Source organism: Boleophthalmus pectinirostris, unplaced genomic scaffold (assembly GCF_026225935.1).
Source record: "Boleophthalmus pectinirostris isolate CB_2022bp ecotype Guang Dong unplaced genomic scaffold, ASM2622593v1 HiC_scaffold_5, whole genome shotgun sequence".
Classification (NCBI taxonomy): domain Eukaryota; kingdom Metazoa; phylum Chordata; class Actinopteri; order Gobiiformes; family Gobiidae; genus Boleophthalmus; species Boleophthalmus pectinirostris.
In genome coordinates, this window is record NW_026571404.1 from 259,001 (window position 1) to 277,489 (window position 18,489).

At 45.1% G+C, this 18,489-nt stretch overlaps 1 protein-coding gene across 1 annotated transcript in view; it reads right to left on the minus strand.

Annotated features, from left to right (window-relative positions):
* Positions 1 to 6,440, minus strand: part of gbf1 (golgi brefeldin A resistant guanine nucleotide exchange factor 1) — a 107,077-nt gene extending 100,637 nt beyond the window's left edge. Inside the window, 3 exon segments of the mRNA XM_055162895.1 lie at positions 1,893 to 1,959; positions 2,066 to 2,161; positions 6,170 to 6,440. Of these exon segments, the coding sequence (XP_055018870.1) occupies positions 1,893 to 1,959; positions 2,066 to 2,161 (163 nt within the window). The 5' untranslated portion in view covers positions 6,170 to 6,440.
* Between the last annotated feature and the right edge of the window lie 12,049 nt (positions 6,441 to 18,489).

The window sequence follows — 18,489 nt, forward strand, 5'->3', positions numbered from 1 at the left end:
TAAAAAAAAAACACTCAAACTAAAAACACTACAAACTCTAAAAACACTACAAACACTACAAACTCTAAAAACACTACAAACTCTAAAAACACTACAAACACTACAAACTCTAAAAACACTACAAACTCTAAAAACACTACAAACACTACAAACTCTAAAAACACTACAAACACTACAAACTCTAAAAACACTACAAACTCTAAAAACACTACAAACACTACAAACTCTAAAAACACTACAAACTCTAAAAACACTACAAACTCTAAAAACACTACAAACTACAAACTCAAACACTACAAACAAAACTCTAAAAACACTACAAACACTACAAACTAAAACTCTAAAACACTAAAACACTACAAACACTACAAACTCTAAAAACACTACAAACACTACAAACTCTAAAAACACTACAAACACTACAAACTTCTAAAACACTACAACACTACAAACTCTAAAAAACACTACAAACACTACAAAACTCTAAAAACACTACAACACTACTAAAACACTACAAACTCTAAAAAACTACACTCAAACTCTAAACACTACAACTAACAAACTCTAAAAACTCAAACAAACACTACAAACACTACAAACTCTAAAAACACTACAAACACTACAAACTCTAAAAACACTAAACACTACAAACTAAAAACACTAAAACACAAACTAAAAACTACAAACTCTAAAACACTACAAACACTAAACAAACACTACAAACACTACAAACTCTAAAAACACTACAAACTCTAAAAACACTACAAACACTACAAACACTACAAACACTACAAACTCTACAAACTCTACAAACTCTACAAACTCTACAAACACTACAAACTCTACAAACACTGGAGAAATGAGCAGAGGATCAGCCCAGAAACAGGCAGCACAGGTCTCCAGGCAGATGGAGATCAATTCAACACAACATCAGTAAAATAAAAACCATCTTTGTTGTGGGATCAGTGAAGCTGCGTTCAGAGCGCGACGTCAGCGCCTCCAGTTTACACGTGACGTCTGTGTGGATGCGAGTCTAAGGCGTCCTGAGCTCAGGTGTCGACACCCTGGATCCTACCCATAACCCTCAATCAATCAATCAATCAATCAATCAGGGACGAGTATCCAGAGACATAACGACCTTATTACCCAGAAGAAGAAGAAGAAAGAAAAAAACCCGGAACCACAAACACCAGAACAAGAAACTTTACGCCGCATCATTAACGGAGGATAAATATAAACACACCACAACCGCCGATCTCCTCCACTCATGAGTTTATGTCATATCAGGTTCACTCTTTTTCACTCACAAAATGTCCAAACTTTTCCATGACTTTCCAGCACCTACATGTGCAGAATTGATCACAGTTTTAGTGTAAATCTGAAACGTGAACTCTTTCCTCTCACCTTCTGGTTTGGGATTATAGTTTTTGAACATTTTAAATCCTGTCAGTGTTTTTATTGTCGTCTCTGTTAAACAAAAGACTCAGATGTTCACAAAGAATCAGAACAACTGAACACAACACTGGAGCTGAGGGAAACACACACTAAAACTCCAGGACTTTTCCAAAACTTTCTTTGAATTTACAAAATTCCATGACTTTTCCAGGACTTCCATGACCGTGGGAACCTTGTAATAAATAAACTTAAGTCACTCTCTGGGTAAACAAGGCCACGGCATCGCTGCGTCTGAACTCAAACGTGAAGGCTCCACCTCGAGGCGTCCAGGGAGTTTGAGACGCCGCGTCTGAACGCACATTTAGACTTTTACACATGACTCTTCATCAAGACGACAAAACGATAAAAAAGTGGAGTGTTTTAAATGTGAGGGTCAGAGTGTGTGTGTGTGTGTGCGCGTGTGTGTGCGCGTGTGTGTGTGTGTGAAGGAGAAATACCTTTAATGTTGTTGAGGACGTCTCTGAGCTGAGCGAAGCTGTTCAGGAGAGGATCCTGCTCTTCATCCTAAAACACAAACACGTGAGTTTGATCAAACATCTCCACACGTCCATGGTCTTTAAAAGTTCTTTAAAGTTCTTTAAAGTTCTTGAAGGTTGTTGAAGGTTCTGACCAGAGGCGTGTGCGTGTTCCAGCGGGAGTTCCTCTTGATGGCTCCGACCACCAGCCCCACCTCCCCCTGAACGATGTACACGCTCCTCTCCATCATCTGAAACACAAGCACCGGGTTTAAGACCAGACCAGGGACTAAACCTGGGACCGGACCAGGGACCAGACCAGGGACTAAACAAGGACTAAACCAGGGACCAGACCAGGGACCAGAACAGGACTAAACCAGGGACCAGACCAGAGACTAAACCAGGGACCAGACCAGGGACTAAACCAGAACTGAACCAGGAACTAAACCAGGATTAAAACAGGGACTAAACCGTGAACTAAACCAGGTCTAAACAAGAGACTGAAACAGGACTGAACCAGGGTTTAAACTAGATCTAAACCAGACCTAAACCAGTTCTAAAACAGGCATGAACCAGGGAGTAAACCAGGCCGAAACTAGGACTAAACTAGGACTAAACTGGAGAGTAAACCAGGGACTGAGCTAGATCTAAATGAGACCTAAACCAGGTGTAAAACCAGGACAGAAGGAGGACTGAACCAGGACCAGCGCAGATCTAAACCAGGACTATTCCAGGTCTAATAAATCACATTATACAGTGAATAAATTCCACATGAATCGTTTGAACTTGATCTCAGACAGATTTAAAAGACAAACACGCTGAGACGATCCTGGGACGACTCTTCAGATTAAAGTCGAGGCTCAAACAGACGTAAGTGCAGGATGAGTCCGGGTTTAAGGCCAAAGTGAGACCGCAGCTCCCAGTTTGACAAACAGATCACAAAAAGATGAGACTCAAGAGATTTGACGAGAGGAGAAGACGAGAAGCCGAGAAGTCGAGGAGACGAGGAGAAGACGGCGTGTTTGGACAGAGGAGCTTTAAACAGAAGAAGAGATTAAATAAACTGTATAATATGGACTATAATGTATTATTCAAGAGCTGCTCTCCATCTCATCATCTCCTCTGACCATCTCCTCTGCTCCTCTGCTCCATCTGTTCCTCTGCTCCTCTGACAATCTCCTGTGCTTCTCTCCTCTATTCCTCTGCATCATCTGCTTCATCTCACCATCTCCTCTGCATCATCTGACCAGCCAGTCCCATCTACATTCTGTTTGAATCCACATGTTTCTGGAGTTCCGGGACCAGAGCGTGAAAAACCTCTGTCCAAATCTGAGACGTCCAACCACAGCTGCTCCCTCGTCTCACGTGTCCCTCAAATGCAGAAGAAATCCACAAAACTCATTCAGAACAAAAACTCCGCCACTTCTTTTACCAGAGAGAAGTCAGAGTTTGGAGCTTCTATTGTTGATTGATTAAAAACCCGTTCTGTTTCTCTCGGTCCTTCAGTAGATGTTTCTGTTTCACATGTGAACTAGAGAAGCACCGACACACTTTTCCAGCACATACAGTTGGATTTGTGTCTCTCAGAGTCGTGTGTCGGTGCTGCTCTTCCTCGTCTCCAGCAGCAGCAGAGACGGACAGAAGCTCCTCCCACACTCACCTGCTCTTTATACTCACACTGACCTCCAACACATCAAACATCAAACTACATCATATTAAACTACGTCACATCAAACTACGTCACATTACAGAGAAATCGTGTTTTTATCATGAGTCGCGTCGCAGGTGTGTGTGTAACCCAGGTTAAAATATACAAATCTAGTCAATAGCGAATATTCCAACTGCGACGGGTCACTAAACGCATCGCGCTCACGCTCGCACTTTCAATAAGTCACCTGCTCCCCTCCCTCCATACACACCCGGGAGTGAGGCGAGACAGGACGGCGGCGCAGGAGCCCTTACCACTACTATCCGATGCTGAAAAGACCGTATTAAATGATAACACAAGGGAATTGGCCGGGTGATTCCGGTTGAGAAAACCATCCCGATGGCGAGCTGAACCCAGGAACTTTGCCTACAACTTATGACACTTCAAACAGCTTCTACGGTCGGGTTAGGGGCTGTGGCAGCCAGTCCGCTCCCGCATTTCACCTACTCAACCCGCGTTTGGACAATTACACACACACACCCCCTAAAAGACTATATGTACACTTCAACAAATGTATTAACCAAACTTGAGAAAACTGCGGATCATTGTAAATATTGTAAATATTGTATATATATATTTCTTTTTCACTGTTCAATATATAGCACCAACCATAGCTCTGCAGTTTCTTGTGTTTTTTACTGCTTCCCTACCTCCCAGAGAGCCGCCGCCGCCTTCTGTTTCTAGCCCTACACCTACACCAACTCCACCCCTTTGTCCCTTGCATACACCTTTTAGATATGCTACATGTGTACGAGCTCATTGAATTAAAGCAGATGTAAAAACAAAAGGGATTTAAAAGTGAATCTTTGTCATTCCTGAGTCTACGAACGTCAAATAAAAAGTGAGTAAAGATCAAACCGTCGTCTGTTAGAATATTTCAGCTTTGAGTCTCTGTGGAGCAGTTTTCTGTTTCTGCATCTGACGACGACGAAAAGAAAACAGTTTCAAAATAAAACACACAGAGACCTGGAACGACACGATGATCCACTAAACATCTGTATCCGATCCTGACACGATATTGAATGATTCGATATTATATCGATGGTCGTCGCGTCCCCTGGAAGCAGCCATGTGTGTTCTGACTCCAGATCCACTCGTCTGTTCGTGTTTTCAGGCCGACAGAACCGCGCCGGTGCCGGTTCCTGCACCGAATCTCAAAACGACTGAAGTGTTCACACCGAAAATCAGAGAAGAACGTTCAGGAACCGAAAAGCTGACGACACGGCAGACGTCAGCAGGTTTATCACACGCGAGAAAATAAACAAAGAAGACGAGATGTTCCTCCACAGCAGATGTTTGTCCAGAGTAGATGTATCAGAGCTTGGTGCAGATAATTCCTGATTTGTATGAGTCCAGATGTTCCCTGGTGTTGATGATGATCCATGGTTGTTATTTTCCTCTTTTGTTTGGTCTTGTTTTTATTTAGCGGTGAATCTTCTTCTGTCAGTGACACATCATGATTCACTTAAACAGTTTGAACGCGGCTCGTTCATCGGTGAGAACTTTGGTTCCCCGTGAAACTGGTGCAGGAACCGGAACCAACACCAACACCAACACCTGAACCGTCCTGACTGACCTGAAAACTACTTTTGTAAAGGACACGAAATGAATCCATCTGAACATCTCCTCACATAATCTCCTCTCCTCCTCCTCTCCTCCACACCTGTGTCTTGTGTCTCTTGTTGATCTCCAGTTGGTTTTCTGCAGATTCTCCTGCCTCTGGAACAGCGTCAGTGAGAGACAGACTCACACACCTGGAATATCACCTGGAATATCACCTGGAATATCACCTGGAATATCACCTGGAATATCACCTGAGCTTCTTCGGCAGGCGGCAGTGGTTCAGTCGGTGGAGCATTCGCCCACTGATCTGAAGGTTGGTGGTTCAAATCCCACTCTTGACATAAACATCACAGGTCGAGCGTCAGATCCACTGACCCACAGGTTGAGCTGTTGTGATTCCAGCTCCCACAGATGAAGTGTTGTGTCCTTGGGCAAGACACTTAACCCACCTTGCCCACAGTGTTTGTGTGAATGTGTGAGTGGTTTCTTGTTGTAAAAGTGCTTTGAGTGCCTTGAAGGCTGTAGAAAAATCTGACCATTTACCTTTAACAACACCTGTCGTAACCCTTTAATAACACCTTTAATAACACTTTTAATAACCCTTTGTTAACCCTTTAATGACCCTGTGCTGTGATAAAGCTGAGTCGTTCACGTCACGTCGCAGGAGTTGAAACGTGCCACGTTTTCACTTTCAAACCAATTAATCTGTAAATGAATCAAAACCCTGATGTTAAAATGGATGAAATGTTTGTTGAAAAGCAGAAAGAAGCACGTGACACTGAGGAGTGAAACTGAACCAGCACAAAATCTGCAGAAGAAGAACGATGCTAACTGTACATGCTAACCAAACCTGAGGACTTTACCCCTTTAAACCTCTCAAACTTTACTCTACTGTCTCTACAATGACATGTTCTGAGTTTAAATGATCAGTACGAGTGTTGTCACGTGTTAAATGTGACGCAGAGGGTGAAATATTCATAAAAATCACCTTTTCGTGTTTGGAAGATGGACTCCAGCTGATGCTAACGTTAGCTTAGCCCGCGGAGCTAACGGGGCTAACCGGGGCGCAGTGAACGAACCCGGGTCAAAGTGTCGGTTTGTGGGTGAATCCTCGGGGAGTGTCGGGGTCCCGGGGGCGCAGGGGTGTTCCGCGGGGGCACGGCTCGGTGTAGGCGGCTCCGGGGGCTTTCAGCGGCCGCACGGAGGCTTCATTCTGCGGGGAAAGGAGCGTCCAGAAACGGCAGGTACACGGGGCGCCAGGTCCGCGGACACAAACACGCCAACGGGAACAGAAAACCACACTCAACACTTTTTTTCACGTTAAACCAGAGAGAACATGAAAAACACAGCACATACACCAACTTACAGATGTGATAACTAAACAGAATTAACACAATGTAAGATATAAACACTTAAATCTATCATAAATTGACCTAAACGTAGTGAAATTATCTACCCATGACAAATTCTCTTAAAATAGGGTGACCACATGTTCCTTTTTACCAGTTTTGAGCCTGTGTCCCATGTCCCAGGGGATTTATCTAAAACTACTGATTTGTCACAGTTTTATACAAGAAATGTCCCAGTGTCTCTATTTTGGACCAATCTGATCCTGCCAATAATAAAGAGAAACATAAACTGACATTTGTTGAGATAAAATACAGAAAAGCTGCTTAAAAATGACCAAAACACAAAGAAAATGTGACGACACTGACTCACATTAGAGCTGAGCGTAGAACAATTTTCATTTCACAATTTTATTATTACCAACCACCACAAACTGAGGACGTCCCAGATTTTATTTTGAAAATCTAGTCACTCTAAGATAGAAACGACTTTTATTCTTGTTTAACCAAAAGGAACGTGGAAAATGAAGCACAAACACAAACACCAACTCACAGATGTTAGAATTAAAAATATGCCCAATGTCTTTTCTTTTTTCTTTCAATCACACATGATCATTTTTTTGATTCTAACGTTTATTTAGACTGAACAAGAATACAAAAGCTTCAAAATCCTCTCTGCCAATATGTATAAATAAAAAAAAAACACACAAAATGACCTGATGTATAAAGCTGAGATTATTTTATTTCTTATTTTAATAATTTACCTCTACATTTATATGATTTAGCCTTATATTTGACACTTGTTTCTTGCTATTTTTGCTGCTTATTTAGAATTTATTATTACCATTTACATTTTTTCTCTTTGTTATTATATTATATTGTGATCTGTGAGCTCCTGTGTCTAAATAATTTCACTTGTGGATCAATAAAGTTCGTCAAAGTCTAAGTCTAAAGTCTGTCTTAAGTCTAAGAATCAACAATAATAACTGTAAATATAATAAAAAGTGAATAAAGTGGATTGTTTGTGTCCTTAGTAAATGAAGCAATCACATTGTTCCAGTCCAGTCAAAGTTAAAATCTAAATTATAACTTGAATCTTCCAAAATGTCCGAGTGTTTCTGTGTTTGGAGGCTCAGAGTGGATGTAAAGTGCGGGACCTGGCGCCCCTGCGCTGGTAAACACACTGACGTGGAAAAGCTCTGCGCTCTCAACCCAACGCGGTGACGCGCGCTGACGGACACGCGCGACACACGCGACGCACGCGACGCACACGCAGCTTTTGGGTTTAAATGTACAAAAAAACTGAACATCGGTGCAGATCCAGGGTCGAAGACGCGTCACGTCCCCAGCGTCACGTAAAGCGCGAGAGAAACACGCGTCACGAGCAGATCCACGGTTTGTTTGGGAAAAGGAGGCGGGACACGCGTGGCTGTGACGTCACGAGGTGTTGGTTGATTCGTGAAAAGCGTAAATTCTGTGAGAGCAAAGAAACCGTGTGTCACTCGTTTATTATTATTTTCAATGTAAAACCAAAAATAAGAAAACAAAAATTAATAAATAAAAACACAAAAAAATACTAATAATTGTTTTAGTCCTGGTTTAGTCCTGGTTTAGACCTGGTTTAGTCCTGGTTTAGACCTGGTTTAGTCCTGGTTTAGACCATTATTTGTTTTTTCCATTTTTCATTTAAACAAGTCAGTGAAAAAACAAATCTTTCTGTTTTATCTGTTTGTTTTTTCATTTTGGTTTTGGAAACAAATAATGAAAAGTAATTCTTATTTTTGGTTTTATTTTGAAAAATGACTGAATGAACGACACACAGATTGTAAAACCATAAACAGATCAAAGTGTCGAGAGAATCACAAACTCCAGAGTGAAAACAACTGAAATGAGCCAAAAAACACCATTTACTGATGATATGTTTATATTCTACACAGACAAAAGTGAAGAGTTCAAATTAACTCTGACAGAGTCAGTTTGAACATTTCCTCAGAGTTTCTCTGAGTCACTCTGTTCTAGAGTTAATTTAACATTTCTGTAAAAGTTCATGAAGTAAAACTGGACCAAAGTTCCTGTTTAACCCAAATCCAGAGTTAAATGAAGGTTTAGAGAGTAAACAGATAACACTTTGTAGAGTTATCCTGATTTAACTCAACAACACACAGAGGAGTTTTATTTTCACACTTTATTTGAGTTAATTTAAGATGAAATTCAGAACAAAACTGGTTCAAACTGGTTCTTCTCTGGAGGGAGTTTGAAGTGGAGGAGACAAATTAACCCCAACTCCAACACACATTTAACTCTCAAAGAGTTAAAATCACACTTTTGGTGTTAAAAACAACTCTGAAATATTTTACTCTGATATTTTAACTCTCCAGTTGTTGCTGTGATGTCGTTTCTTCATAATAAACAAACCTGGAGTTGAGTTTTGTTTGGGGAGATCAGATTTTCAAAATCAAAAACTGGAAACTTGATTTCAGAATGAAACAGTGAAACGAGTGATTAAAGATGAAAGGATCGTCACATTTTTAACAAATGTGAGTTTTTGTCTCTTTTCTGTCAGTGAGGGTCACACTGGTCCAAACTAGAAACACCAGAGCTGTTCACTTTAAAAAGAGAATCTGGAGCTTTGGAGACGAGGAAGCACGAAAAGAAAAGACTCAGAGGATGGGAGGGCATCTGACTTACACTCAGAGGATGGGAGGGCATCTGACTTACACTCAAAGAGGGCATCTGACTTCAGAGGATGAGCATCACACTCAGAGGATGGGAGGGCATCTGACTCACACACAGAGGATGGGAGGGCATCTGACTCACACACAGAGGATGGGAGGGCATCTGACTCACACACAGAGGATGGAGGCATCACACACAGAGGATGGGAGGGCATCTGACTCACACTCAGAGGATGGGAGGGCATCTGACTCACACACAGAGGATGGGAGGGCATCTGACTTACACACACAGAGGATGGGAGGGCATCTGACTTACACACAGAGGATGGGAGGGCATCTGACTTACACTCAGAGGATGGGAGGGACTGACTTACACACAGAGGATGGGAGGGCATCTGACTTACACTCAGAGGATGGGAGGGCATCTGACTTACACACAGAGGATGGGAGGGCATCTGACTCACACACAGAGGATGGGAGGGCATCTGACTTACACACAGAGGATGGGAGGGCATCTGACTTACACTCAGAGGATGGGAGGGCATCTGACTTACACACAGAGGATGGGAGGGCATCTGACTCACACACAGAGGATGGGAGGGCATCTGACTCACACTCAGAGGATGGGAGGGCATCTGACTTACACACAGAGGATGGGAGGGCATCTGACTTACACTCAGAGGATGGGAGGCATCTGTCACACTCAGAGGATGGAGGGCATCTGACTACACACAGAGGATGGGAGGGCATCTGACTCAGAGGATCACACACAGAGGATGGAGGCATCTGACACACAGAGGATGGAGGGCATCTGACTACACACAGAGGATGGGAGGGCATCACTCAGAGGATGGGAGGGCATCTGACTCACACACAGAGGATGGGAGGGCATCTGACTTACACACAGAGGATGGGAGGGCATCTGACTTCACACTCAGAGGATGGGAGGGCATCTGACTTACACACAGAGGATGGGAGGGCATCTGACTTACACACAGAGGATGGGAGGGCATCTGACTCACACACAGAGGATGGGAGGGCATCTGACTCACACTCAGAGGATGGGAGGGCATCTGACTCACACTCAGAGGATGGGAGGGCATCTGACTCACACTCAGAGGATGGGAGGGCATCTGACTTACACACAGAGGATGGGAGGGCATCTGACTTACACTCAGAGGATGGGAGGGCATCTGACTCACACACAGAGGATGGGAGGGCATCTGACTTACACACAGAGGATGGGAGGGCATCTGACTTACACTCAGAGGATGGGAGGGCATCTGACTCACACACAGAGGATGGAGCATCTGACTTACACACAGAGGATGGGAGGGCATCTGACTCACACACAGAGGATGGGAGGGCATCTGACTCACACTGTTAGACTGAACAACAAACTGGTGGTGGTTTTACGTTGGCGTTGGGACGATCCACAGACACAGACAAACCTGAGTTTAGAAAAAACCTGCTGAAATCAAAGTGTCGCCGCGTCGTGTTTATCACCTGTGGCTCAGTGGTGCAGTCGCCCCCCAACCACGAGCTCCGTGGTTCTGTGCTTCTGTGGTTCTGTGGTTCTGTGCTTCTGTGCTTCTGTGGTTCTGTGGTTCTGTGGTTCTGTGGTTCTGTGGTTCTGTGCTTCTGTGCTTCTGTGGTTCTGTGGTTCTGTGGTTCTGGTTCTGTGTTCTGTGTTCTGTGTTCTGTGTTCTGTTCTGTGTTCTGTGGTTCTGTGGTTCTGTGCTTCTGTGGTTCTGTGGTTCTGTGGTTCTGTGCTTCTGTGGTTCTGTGGTTCTGTGGTTCTGTGTTCTGTGGTTCTGTGGTTCTGTGGTTCTGTGGTTCTGTGTTCTGTGGTTCTGTGGTTCTGTGTGTGGTTCTGTGGTTCTGTGTTCTGTGGTTCTGTGGTTCTGTGTTCTGGTTCTGTGTGTTCTGTGTTCTGTTCTGTGGTTCTGTGGTTCTGTGCTTCTGTGGTTCTGTGCTTCTGTGGTTCTGTGGTTCTGTGCTTCTGTGCTTCTGTGGTTCTGTTCTGTGCTTCTGTGGTTCTGTGGTTCTGTGCTTCTGTGGTTCTGTGCTTCTGTGGTTCTGTGGTTCTGTGGTTCTGTGGTTCTGTGGTTCTGTGCTTCTGTGGTTCTGTGGTTCTGTGGTTCTGTGGTTCTGTGCTTCTTTGGTCTGAACCTGTCGATACGAGCGGAGACTTTATCAGTGTGAAACTGTTTGAGCAGCTGCAGCGACGACGACGTCAGGAGTCAAACCTGCACAAAACTCCCACAAATTTAACACATGGACACTGACATTCCTCTGAGCTGAAGTTTGATATTTTATTACATATGTTTCTCTTGTTTTCATTACTGAGAGTTATTTAATATTTACTTCAAATGTAGGATTTTTGGTGATTCTTTATGTTTAACATGGTTATTTTATTTATTTGTTGATTATTTGCTTAAAAATAATTTGATCTATTTACATTTTTCTCAGAAGTTCACCCCAGTAATGTTTATTTTTTGTGTTATTTTGTGTCTGTGTCTCATTATTTAACTCAACTCAACTCAACTTTATTTCTAGAGCTTTTAAAAAACACAGTCGACACAAACAAAAACAAACAGTGACAAACACAGCGACGGGTAAATATAAAACGACACAAAAACAGACGAAGAGTTGAACCTCAAACTGAGTCAAAAGCCAAAGAGAAAAAATGAGTTTTTAGGAGAGACTTGAAAACAGACAAAACACGGAAGCGTTTAAAAGCAAATAAAGTATTTAGAAATGAGTGTGAAGGTGCAGAGGAGCGAGTGAAGAGATGAAGCTCAGACACGAGGTCAGATTTACATCATATTGTTCTAATATTTATATAGTTACATCATCTGTAGTTTAAACGTCCTGAACAGAGACTCAGGTTTTACTGAGTCCAGTGAGTTACACTGATCATCAAAACAACACGTCATAAAAACATCGATTCAACTTTCAAAGATGTGACCAGATTAAATCAGTTTCACTTTGGCCATTTGCCTCAGTTGAAAAAAGTCGCTCTTCACCACAGAGTTACCGTATTTTCTGCACTAGAGTCGCTCTGGATTATAAAACGCACTGTCATTAAATGGTCCATTTTCAAACTTTTTTCACAAATAAACCTGGTGGGACTTTAGATGAAACCCAACAGTGTGATGTGTGAGTGGTTTTGTTTGTTTGTTTGTTCACGGTGACTCTGGGTGTGTTCAGTTGTGGCGTGTAGGGAGTAGTGTCTGTCGCTGGATTGTCGGTGTGTTCAGTGACTCAGTTGTTCAGTCGTGTCTAGAAGCGGCACGTTGGACTCGTGGCTTTTTCAGTTCATTCCTTCGTTCCTCGTCGGTGTGGAGTGATGAGTGTGTCTGTGTCTGTGTCTGTGTCTGTGTCTGTGTCTGTGTCTGTGTCTGTGTCTGTGGGTGTTTTACTGAAGTGGTGCTGGGACCCGGGTGGATTCGTGTATGGGGGGGCTCTGGATTGTGGTGCAGTCGTTTTTTGATTCGGTTGGAGGATTATGAGTGCGCCCTATAGTGCAGAAAATACGGTAATTTGAGCATCAAGTTTAAACCCCCGTTTATGTTCACACCTAAATGTGTCAGAGTTGGGTTCACGGTCGCCGGGAGAATGAACCAACTCTGCAGGAGCAGCAACAGCGACAGAACAACACCAACTCCACAAGAGGCTGGTTCAGTGGCACGTACAGCTGCTGGTCATACACGTAAAATAAAATAAAATAAGATAAATAAATTAATTAAATAAATAAATTTAAAAAATAAAAAATATATAATAATAAAAATAAAATACAAATAAAATAAATAAATAAATAAAATAAATAAAAAATCTAATCAAATCTTTGCTTTCGAAGAATTGACCCAGGAGGTAGCAGATGTTTTTTTTATTTTATTTTTTTTATGTTTATTAAGGACGTCACAGTCGCATTAGACAAACCAGATGCTCTGAGAGTTTTTAGCACAAGTTTTAGTTTCAACTTGTGTCCAAAAAAAAAAATAAAACAGACGTCTGTGTCATAAATCTGAAAACAAAAGGAAAAACCTGATCACAGTTGTACAATCTCCAGATCAGAGACATTTACAGTGAAACCTCCTGGTGAGAGGGAGGACAGGGCTAACCACTCTGCCACACACACACACACACACACACACACACACACACACTCAGCTGGTGAAGTGTCTTGCCCAGCGACACAAACACAGTGAGGTTGTGGTTTTGTGTTTTACATTTCTCCGTTTGTGTGGTGTGTGACTCAGCTGCTCAAACACAGCTGAGGAATGTCCCGCTCCTCACGACAGTTTCACACTTCAGCTTCTGTCGCGTCTCGATCTGCGACGTCACCGCGGCGACCGGCTCCAAACGAGGCTCATCGAGGCCAGCAGCCACAGAACGACCAACGAATCTGAAAATACATCCACAGAACAACCAACGAATCTGAAGACGAACACAAGACGGTGTCGTGTTGTTTTTTTGTGCGGCCTCTGCTCATGGGCCCAAAAAAGACAAAAAAGACCAGGACTGAACCAAGACTAAACTTGGACTGAACCAGAACTAAACCTGTCTCAGTCCTGGTCTCAGTTCTGGTCTGGTCCCAGTCTCAGTCCTGTTTTAGTCCTGTTTTAGTCCTGGTTTAGTCCTGTTTTAGTCCTGTTTTAGTCCTGGTTTAGTCCTGTTTTAGTCCTGGTTTAGTCCTGTTTTAGTCCTGGTTTAGTCCTGGTTTAGTCCTGGTTTAGTCCTGGTTTAGTCCATTATCCGTTTTTTCTATTTTTAATTTAAACAGAAAATCGAAAACTGAAAAAACAAATGGTTTTCTGTTTTTTTCATTTTGGTTTTGGAGACAAATAATGAAGACTCGTAGTTTTTTTCATTTTCTTATTTTTGATTTTATTTTGAAAATCGACTGACACAGATTCTTCTCCTTCAGTTTCCTCCTTAAACCAAATCATGTTCATGTTCTGACTCTGGTTCGACACCAGATTTTAAATCTCCAGGTCGACGCTGCTCCAGGTTTCGGTTTCTCATGTGAGACTTTTGGTCTGTTTAAAGTTCACACTGGAGTCACACACAAGGAGCATTTCACTGGAAATGTGAACGGGCTCACAAAAAACTGAACTGAGATTTATTCAACTTTCTACAGTCTGTGTTCTGTTATTAATGTTCAGATTTTAATTCAGGGACAAAGTCGTGACATAAAAACCTCAGGATCGTGTAGAGTGAGTCGTTATGAATATTTTAAGAGCAGAACGAGGCGTCTGGCAGCAGCAGGTGCACAGGGAGGAGCCACGACTGTTCAATAGAAAGTGAACTGGAGCCAGAGCGGATGGAGCCGAAGTGCGTCCATGTTCACGTCCTGTTAATCACAGAGGCTCGGTTCATTTTTATAAACAGTCTGTGTCCTGGTGAGTGACACACGGACGAGAATAAAACAAAACCTCAACTCGGGATTTGTTGTTTGTTGTTGGACTGAACTCAGATTTGCATGAGCTGCACATGTTCAGTCCTGGTTTAGTCCTGGTTTAGTCCTGGTTTAGTCCTGGTTTAGTCCTGGTTTAGTCCTGGTTTAGTCCTGGTTCAGAACTGGTTTAGTCCTGGTTTAGTCCTGGTTTAGTGTTTGTTTCTTGTGTTTGGTGCAGGTGTGAAATGTCCTTGTCCTGGTTTAGTCCTGGTCCTGGTTCTGGTTGCAGGTGCTGGCAGGTGAGGACAGGTGCAGGTGAGTGTGACAGGGCGGGTGCAGGTGTGAGGTGTCTTGGTTCTGGTCCTGGTTCTTGTTGTGGGTGCAGGTGCTGTCAGGTGCAGGTGCTGGCGGGTGCCGGCAGGTGTTGTCAGGTGCTGTCAGGTGCAGGTGTCGTCAGGTATTGTCAGGTGCAGTCAGGTGTTGTCAGGTGTCAGGTGTTGTCAGGTGCAGTCAGGTGTTGTCAGGTGCAGGTGTTGTCAGGTGTTGTCAGGTGCAGTCAGGTGTTGTCAGGTGCAGTCAGGTGTTGTCAGGTGTTGTCAGGTGCAGTCAGGTGTTGTCAGGTGTTGTCAGGTGCAGTCAGGTGTTGTCAGGTGCAGTCAGGTGCAGTCAGGTGTTGTCAGTTGTTGTCAGGTGCAGTCAGGTGTTGTCAGGTGTTGTCAGGTGTTGTCAGATGTTGTCAGGTGTTGTCAGGTGCAGTCAGGTGTTGTCAGGTGTTGTCAGGTGCAGTCAGGTGTTGTCAGGTGCAGTCAGGTGTTGTCAGTTGTTGTCAGGTGCAGTCAGGTGTTGTCAGATGTTGTCAGGTGTCAGGTTGTCAGGTGTCAGGTGCAGTCAGGTGTTGTCAGTGTCAGTGCAGTCAGGTGTTGTCAGTGTTGTCAGGTGCAGTCAGGTGTTGTCAGGTGTTGTCAGGTGTTGTCAGTTGTCAGGTGTTGTCAGGTTGTCAGGTGTTGTCAGGTGTGTCAGTCAGGTTGTCAGTGTTGTCAGGTGCAGTCAGGTGCAGTCAGGTGTTGTCAGGTGCAGTCAGGTGTTGTCAGGTGTTGTCAGGTGCAGTCAGGTGTTGTCAGGTGCAGTCAGGTGTTGTCAGGTGTTGTCAGGTGCAGTCAGGTGCAGTCAGGTGTTGTCAGTTGTTGTCAGGTGCAGTCAGGTGTTGTCAGGTGTTGTCAGGTGTTGTCAGGTGTTGTCAGGTGTTGTCAGGTGTTGTCAGGTGCAGTCAGGTGTTGTCAGGTGTTGTCAGGTGCAGTCAGGTGTTGTCAGGTGCAGTCAGGTGCAGTCAGGTGTTGTCAGTTGTTGTCAGGTGCAGTCAGGTGTTGTCAGGTGCAGTCAGGTGTTGTCAGGTGTTGTCAGGTGCAGTCAGAGGTGTTGTCAGGTGTTGTCAGGTGTTGTCAGGTGCAGTCAGGTGTTGTCAGGTGTTGTTGTCAGGTGCAGTCAGGTGTTGTCAGTTGTTGTCAGGTGCAGTCAGGTGTTGTCAGGTGCAGTCAGGTGTTGTCAGGTGTTGTCAGGTGCAGTCAGATGTTGTCAGGTGTTGTCAGGTGTTGTCAGTTTGTCAGTGCAGTCAGGTGTCAGTTTGTCAGGTGCAGTCAGGTGTTGTCAGTGCAGTCAGGTGTTTGTCAGGTGTTGTCAGGTGTTGTCAGGTTTGTCATGTTGTCAGGTGTTGTCAGGTGCAGTCAGGTGTTGTCAGTGTTGTCAGGTGCAGTCAGGTGTTGTCAGTGCAGTCAGGTGCAGTCAGGTGTTGTCAGTGTTGTCAGGTGTTGTCAGGTGCAGTCAGGTGTTGTCAGGTGTTGTCAGTCAGTTGTCAGGTGTTGTCAGGTGTTGTCAGTGCAGTCAGTGTTGTCAGGTGTTGTCAGGTGTTGTCAGGTGCAGTCAGGTGTTGTCAGGTGTTGTCAGGTGTTGTCAGGTGCAGTCAGGTGCAGTCAGGTGCAGGGGCGTGCCTGTCGGAGGAGCGCTCGGTTCGTTCACCCTGAGGCGTCTCTTTGCTTCTTTCTGTTTGTTCCGTTGGGACAAAGCTCAGGGAGCGGCCGGAACAATCACACCCCGACCTGCAGCCCCGACCTGAAGCACCGACCTGACTCACACCCGCAGCCCCGACCTGACTCACACCTGCAGCCCTGACCTGAGGCACCGACCTGACTCACACCTGCAGCCCCGACCTGAAGCCCCGACCTGAGGCACACCTGCAGCCCCGACCTGAGGCACCGACCTGACTCACACCCGCAGCCCCGACCTGAGGCACACCTGCAGCTCCGACCTGAGGCACCGACCTGACTCACACCCGCAGCCCCGACCTGAGGCACACCTGCAGCCCCGACCTGAGGCACACCCGCAGCCCCGACCTGAAGCACCGACCTGAGGCACACCTGCAGCCCCGACCTGAAGCACCGACCTGAGGCACACCTGCAGCCCCGACCTGAAGCACCGACCTGAGGCACACCTGCATCCCCAACCTGAGGCACACCTGCAGCCCCGACCTGAGGCACACCTGCAGCCCCGACCTGAAGCACCGACCTGACTCACACCTGCAGCCGTGACCTGCAGCCCCGACCTGAGGCACACCTGCAGCCCCGACCTGAAGCACCGACCTGAGGCACACCTGCAGCCCCGACCTGACTCACACCTGCAGCCCTGACCTGAGGCACACCTGCAGCCCCGACCTGAAGCACCGACCTGAGGCACACCTGCAGCCCCGACCTGAAGCACCGACCTGAGGCACACTTGCAGCCCCGACCTGAAGCACCGACCTGAGGCACACCTGCAGCCCTGACCTGAGGCACACCCGCAGCCCCGACCTGAGGCACGTGACCTGACTGCACTGACACACACGACACCAATGACCCGACTGCACTTCTGCACACGACACCGATGACCCGACTGCACTTCTGCACACGACACCGATGACTCGACTGCACTTCTGCACACGACACCGATGACTCGACTGCACTGACACACACGACACCGATGACCCGACTGCACTTCTGCACACGACACCGATGACCCGACTGCACTTCTGCACACGACACCGATGACTCGACTGCACTTCTGCACACGACACCGATGACCCGACTGCACTTCTGCACACGACACCGATGACTCGACTGCACTGACACACACGACACCGATGACCCGACTGCACTTCTGCACACGACACCGATGACCCGACTGCACTTCTGCACACGACACCGATGACTCGACTGCACTTCTGCACACGACACCGATGACCCGACTGCACTTCTGCACACGACACCGATGACCCGACTGCACTTCTGCACACGACACCGATGACTCGCAGCACTGACTCGCACCAGTGTTTTTACATCGTTCTTATCGCCCGCATTTCCACTTTTTATGACAATGACACGAAAAACACAAGAAACAAACCGACGAGTCAGAAAAACACGAGACAAAATCAAACACGAGACGAATTTTCATCAAGAATCAACAAAAACAAAAACAAAAAAACAACAACAAAAACAAAAAACAAAATGAATCTTTCCTGTTTTTGTCTTTGTGTTTATTATTATATTTTCTGGATCATTTTGTTCGAACTGTGACATTTTAAATCTAAATGATAAAGAAACAAAACTGAACCAGGACTGAACCAGAACTGAACCAGGACTGAACCAAGACTAAACCAGGACTGAACCAAGACTAAACCAGGACTGAACCAGGACTAAACCAGGTCTGAACCAGAACTGAACCAGGACTGAACCAGGACTGAACCAGAACTGAACCAGGACTGAACCAAGACTAAACCAGGACTGAACCAAGACTAAACCAGGACTGAACCAGGACTAAACTGAACCAAGACCAGAACTGAACCAAACCTAAACTA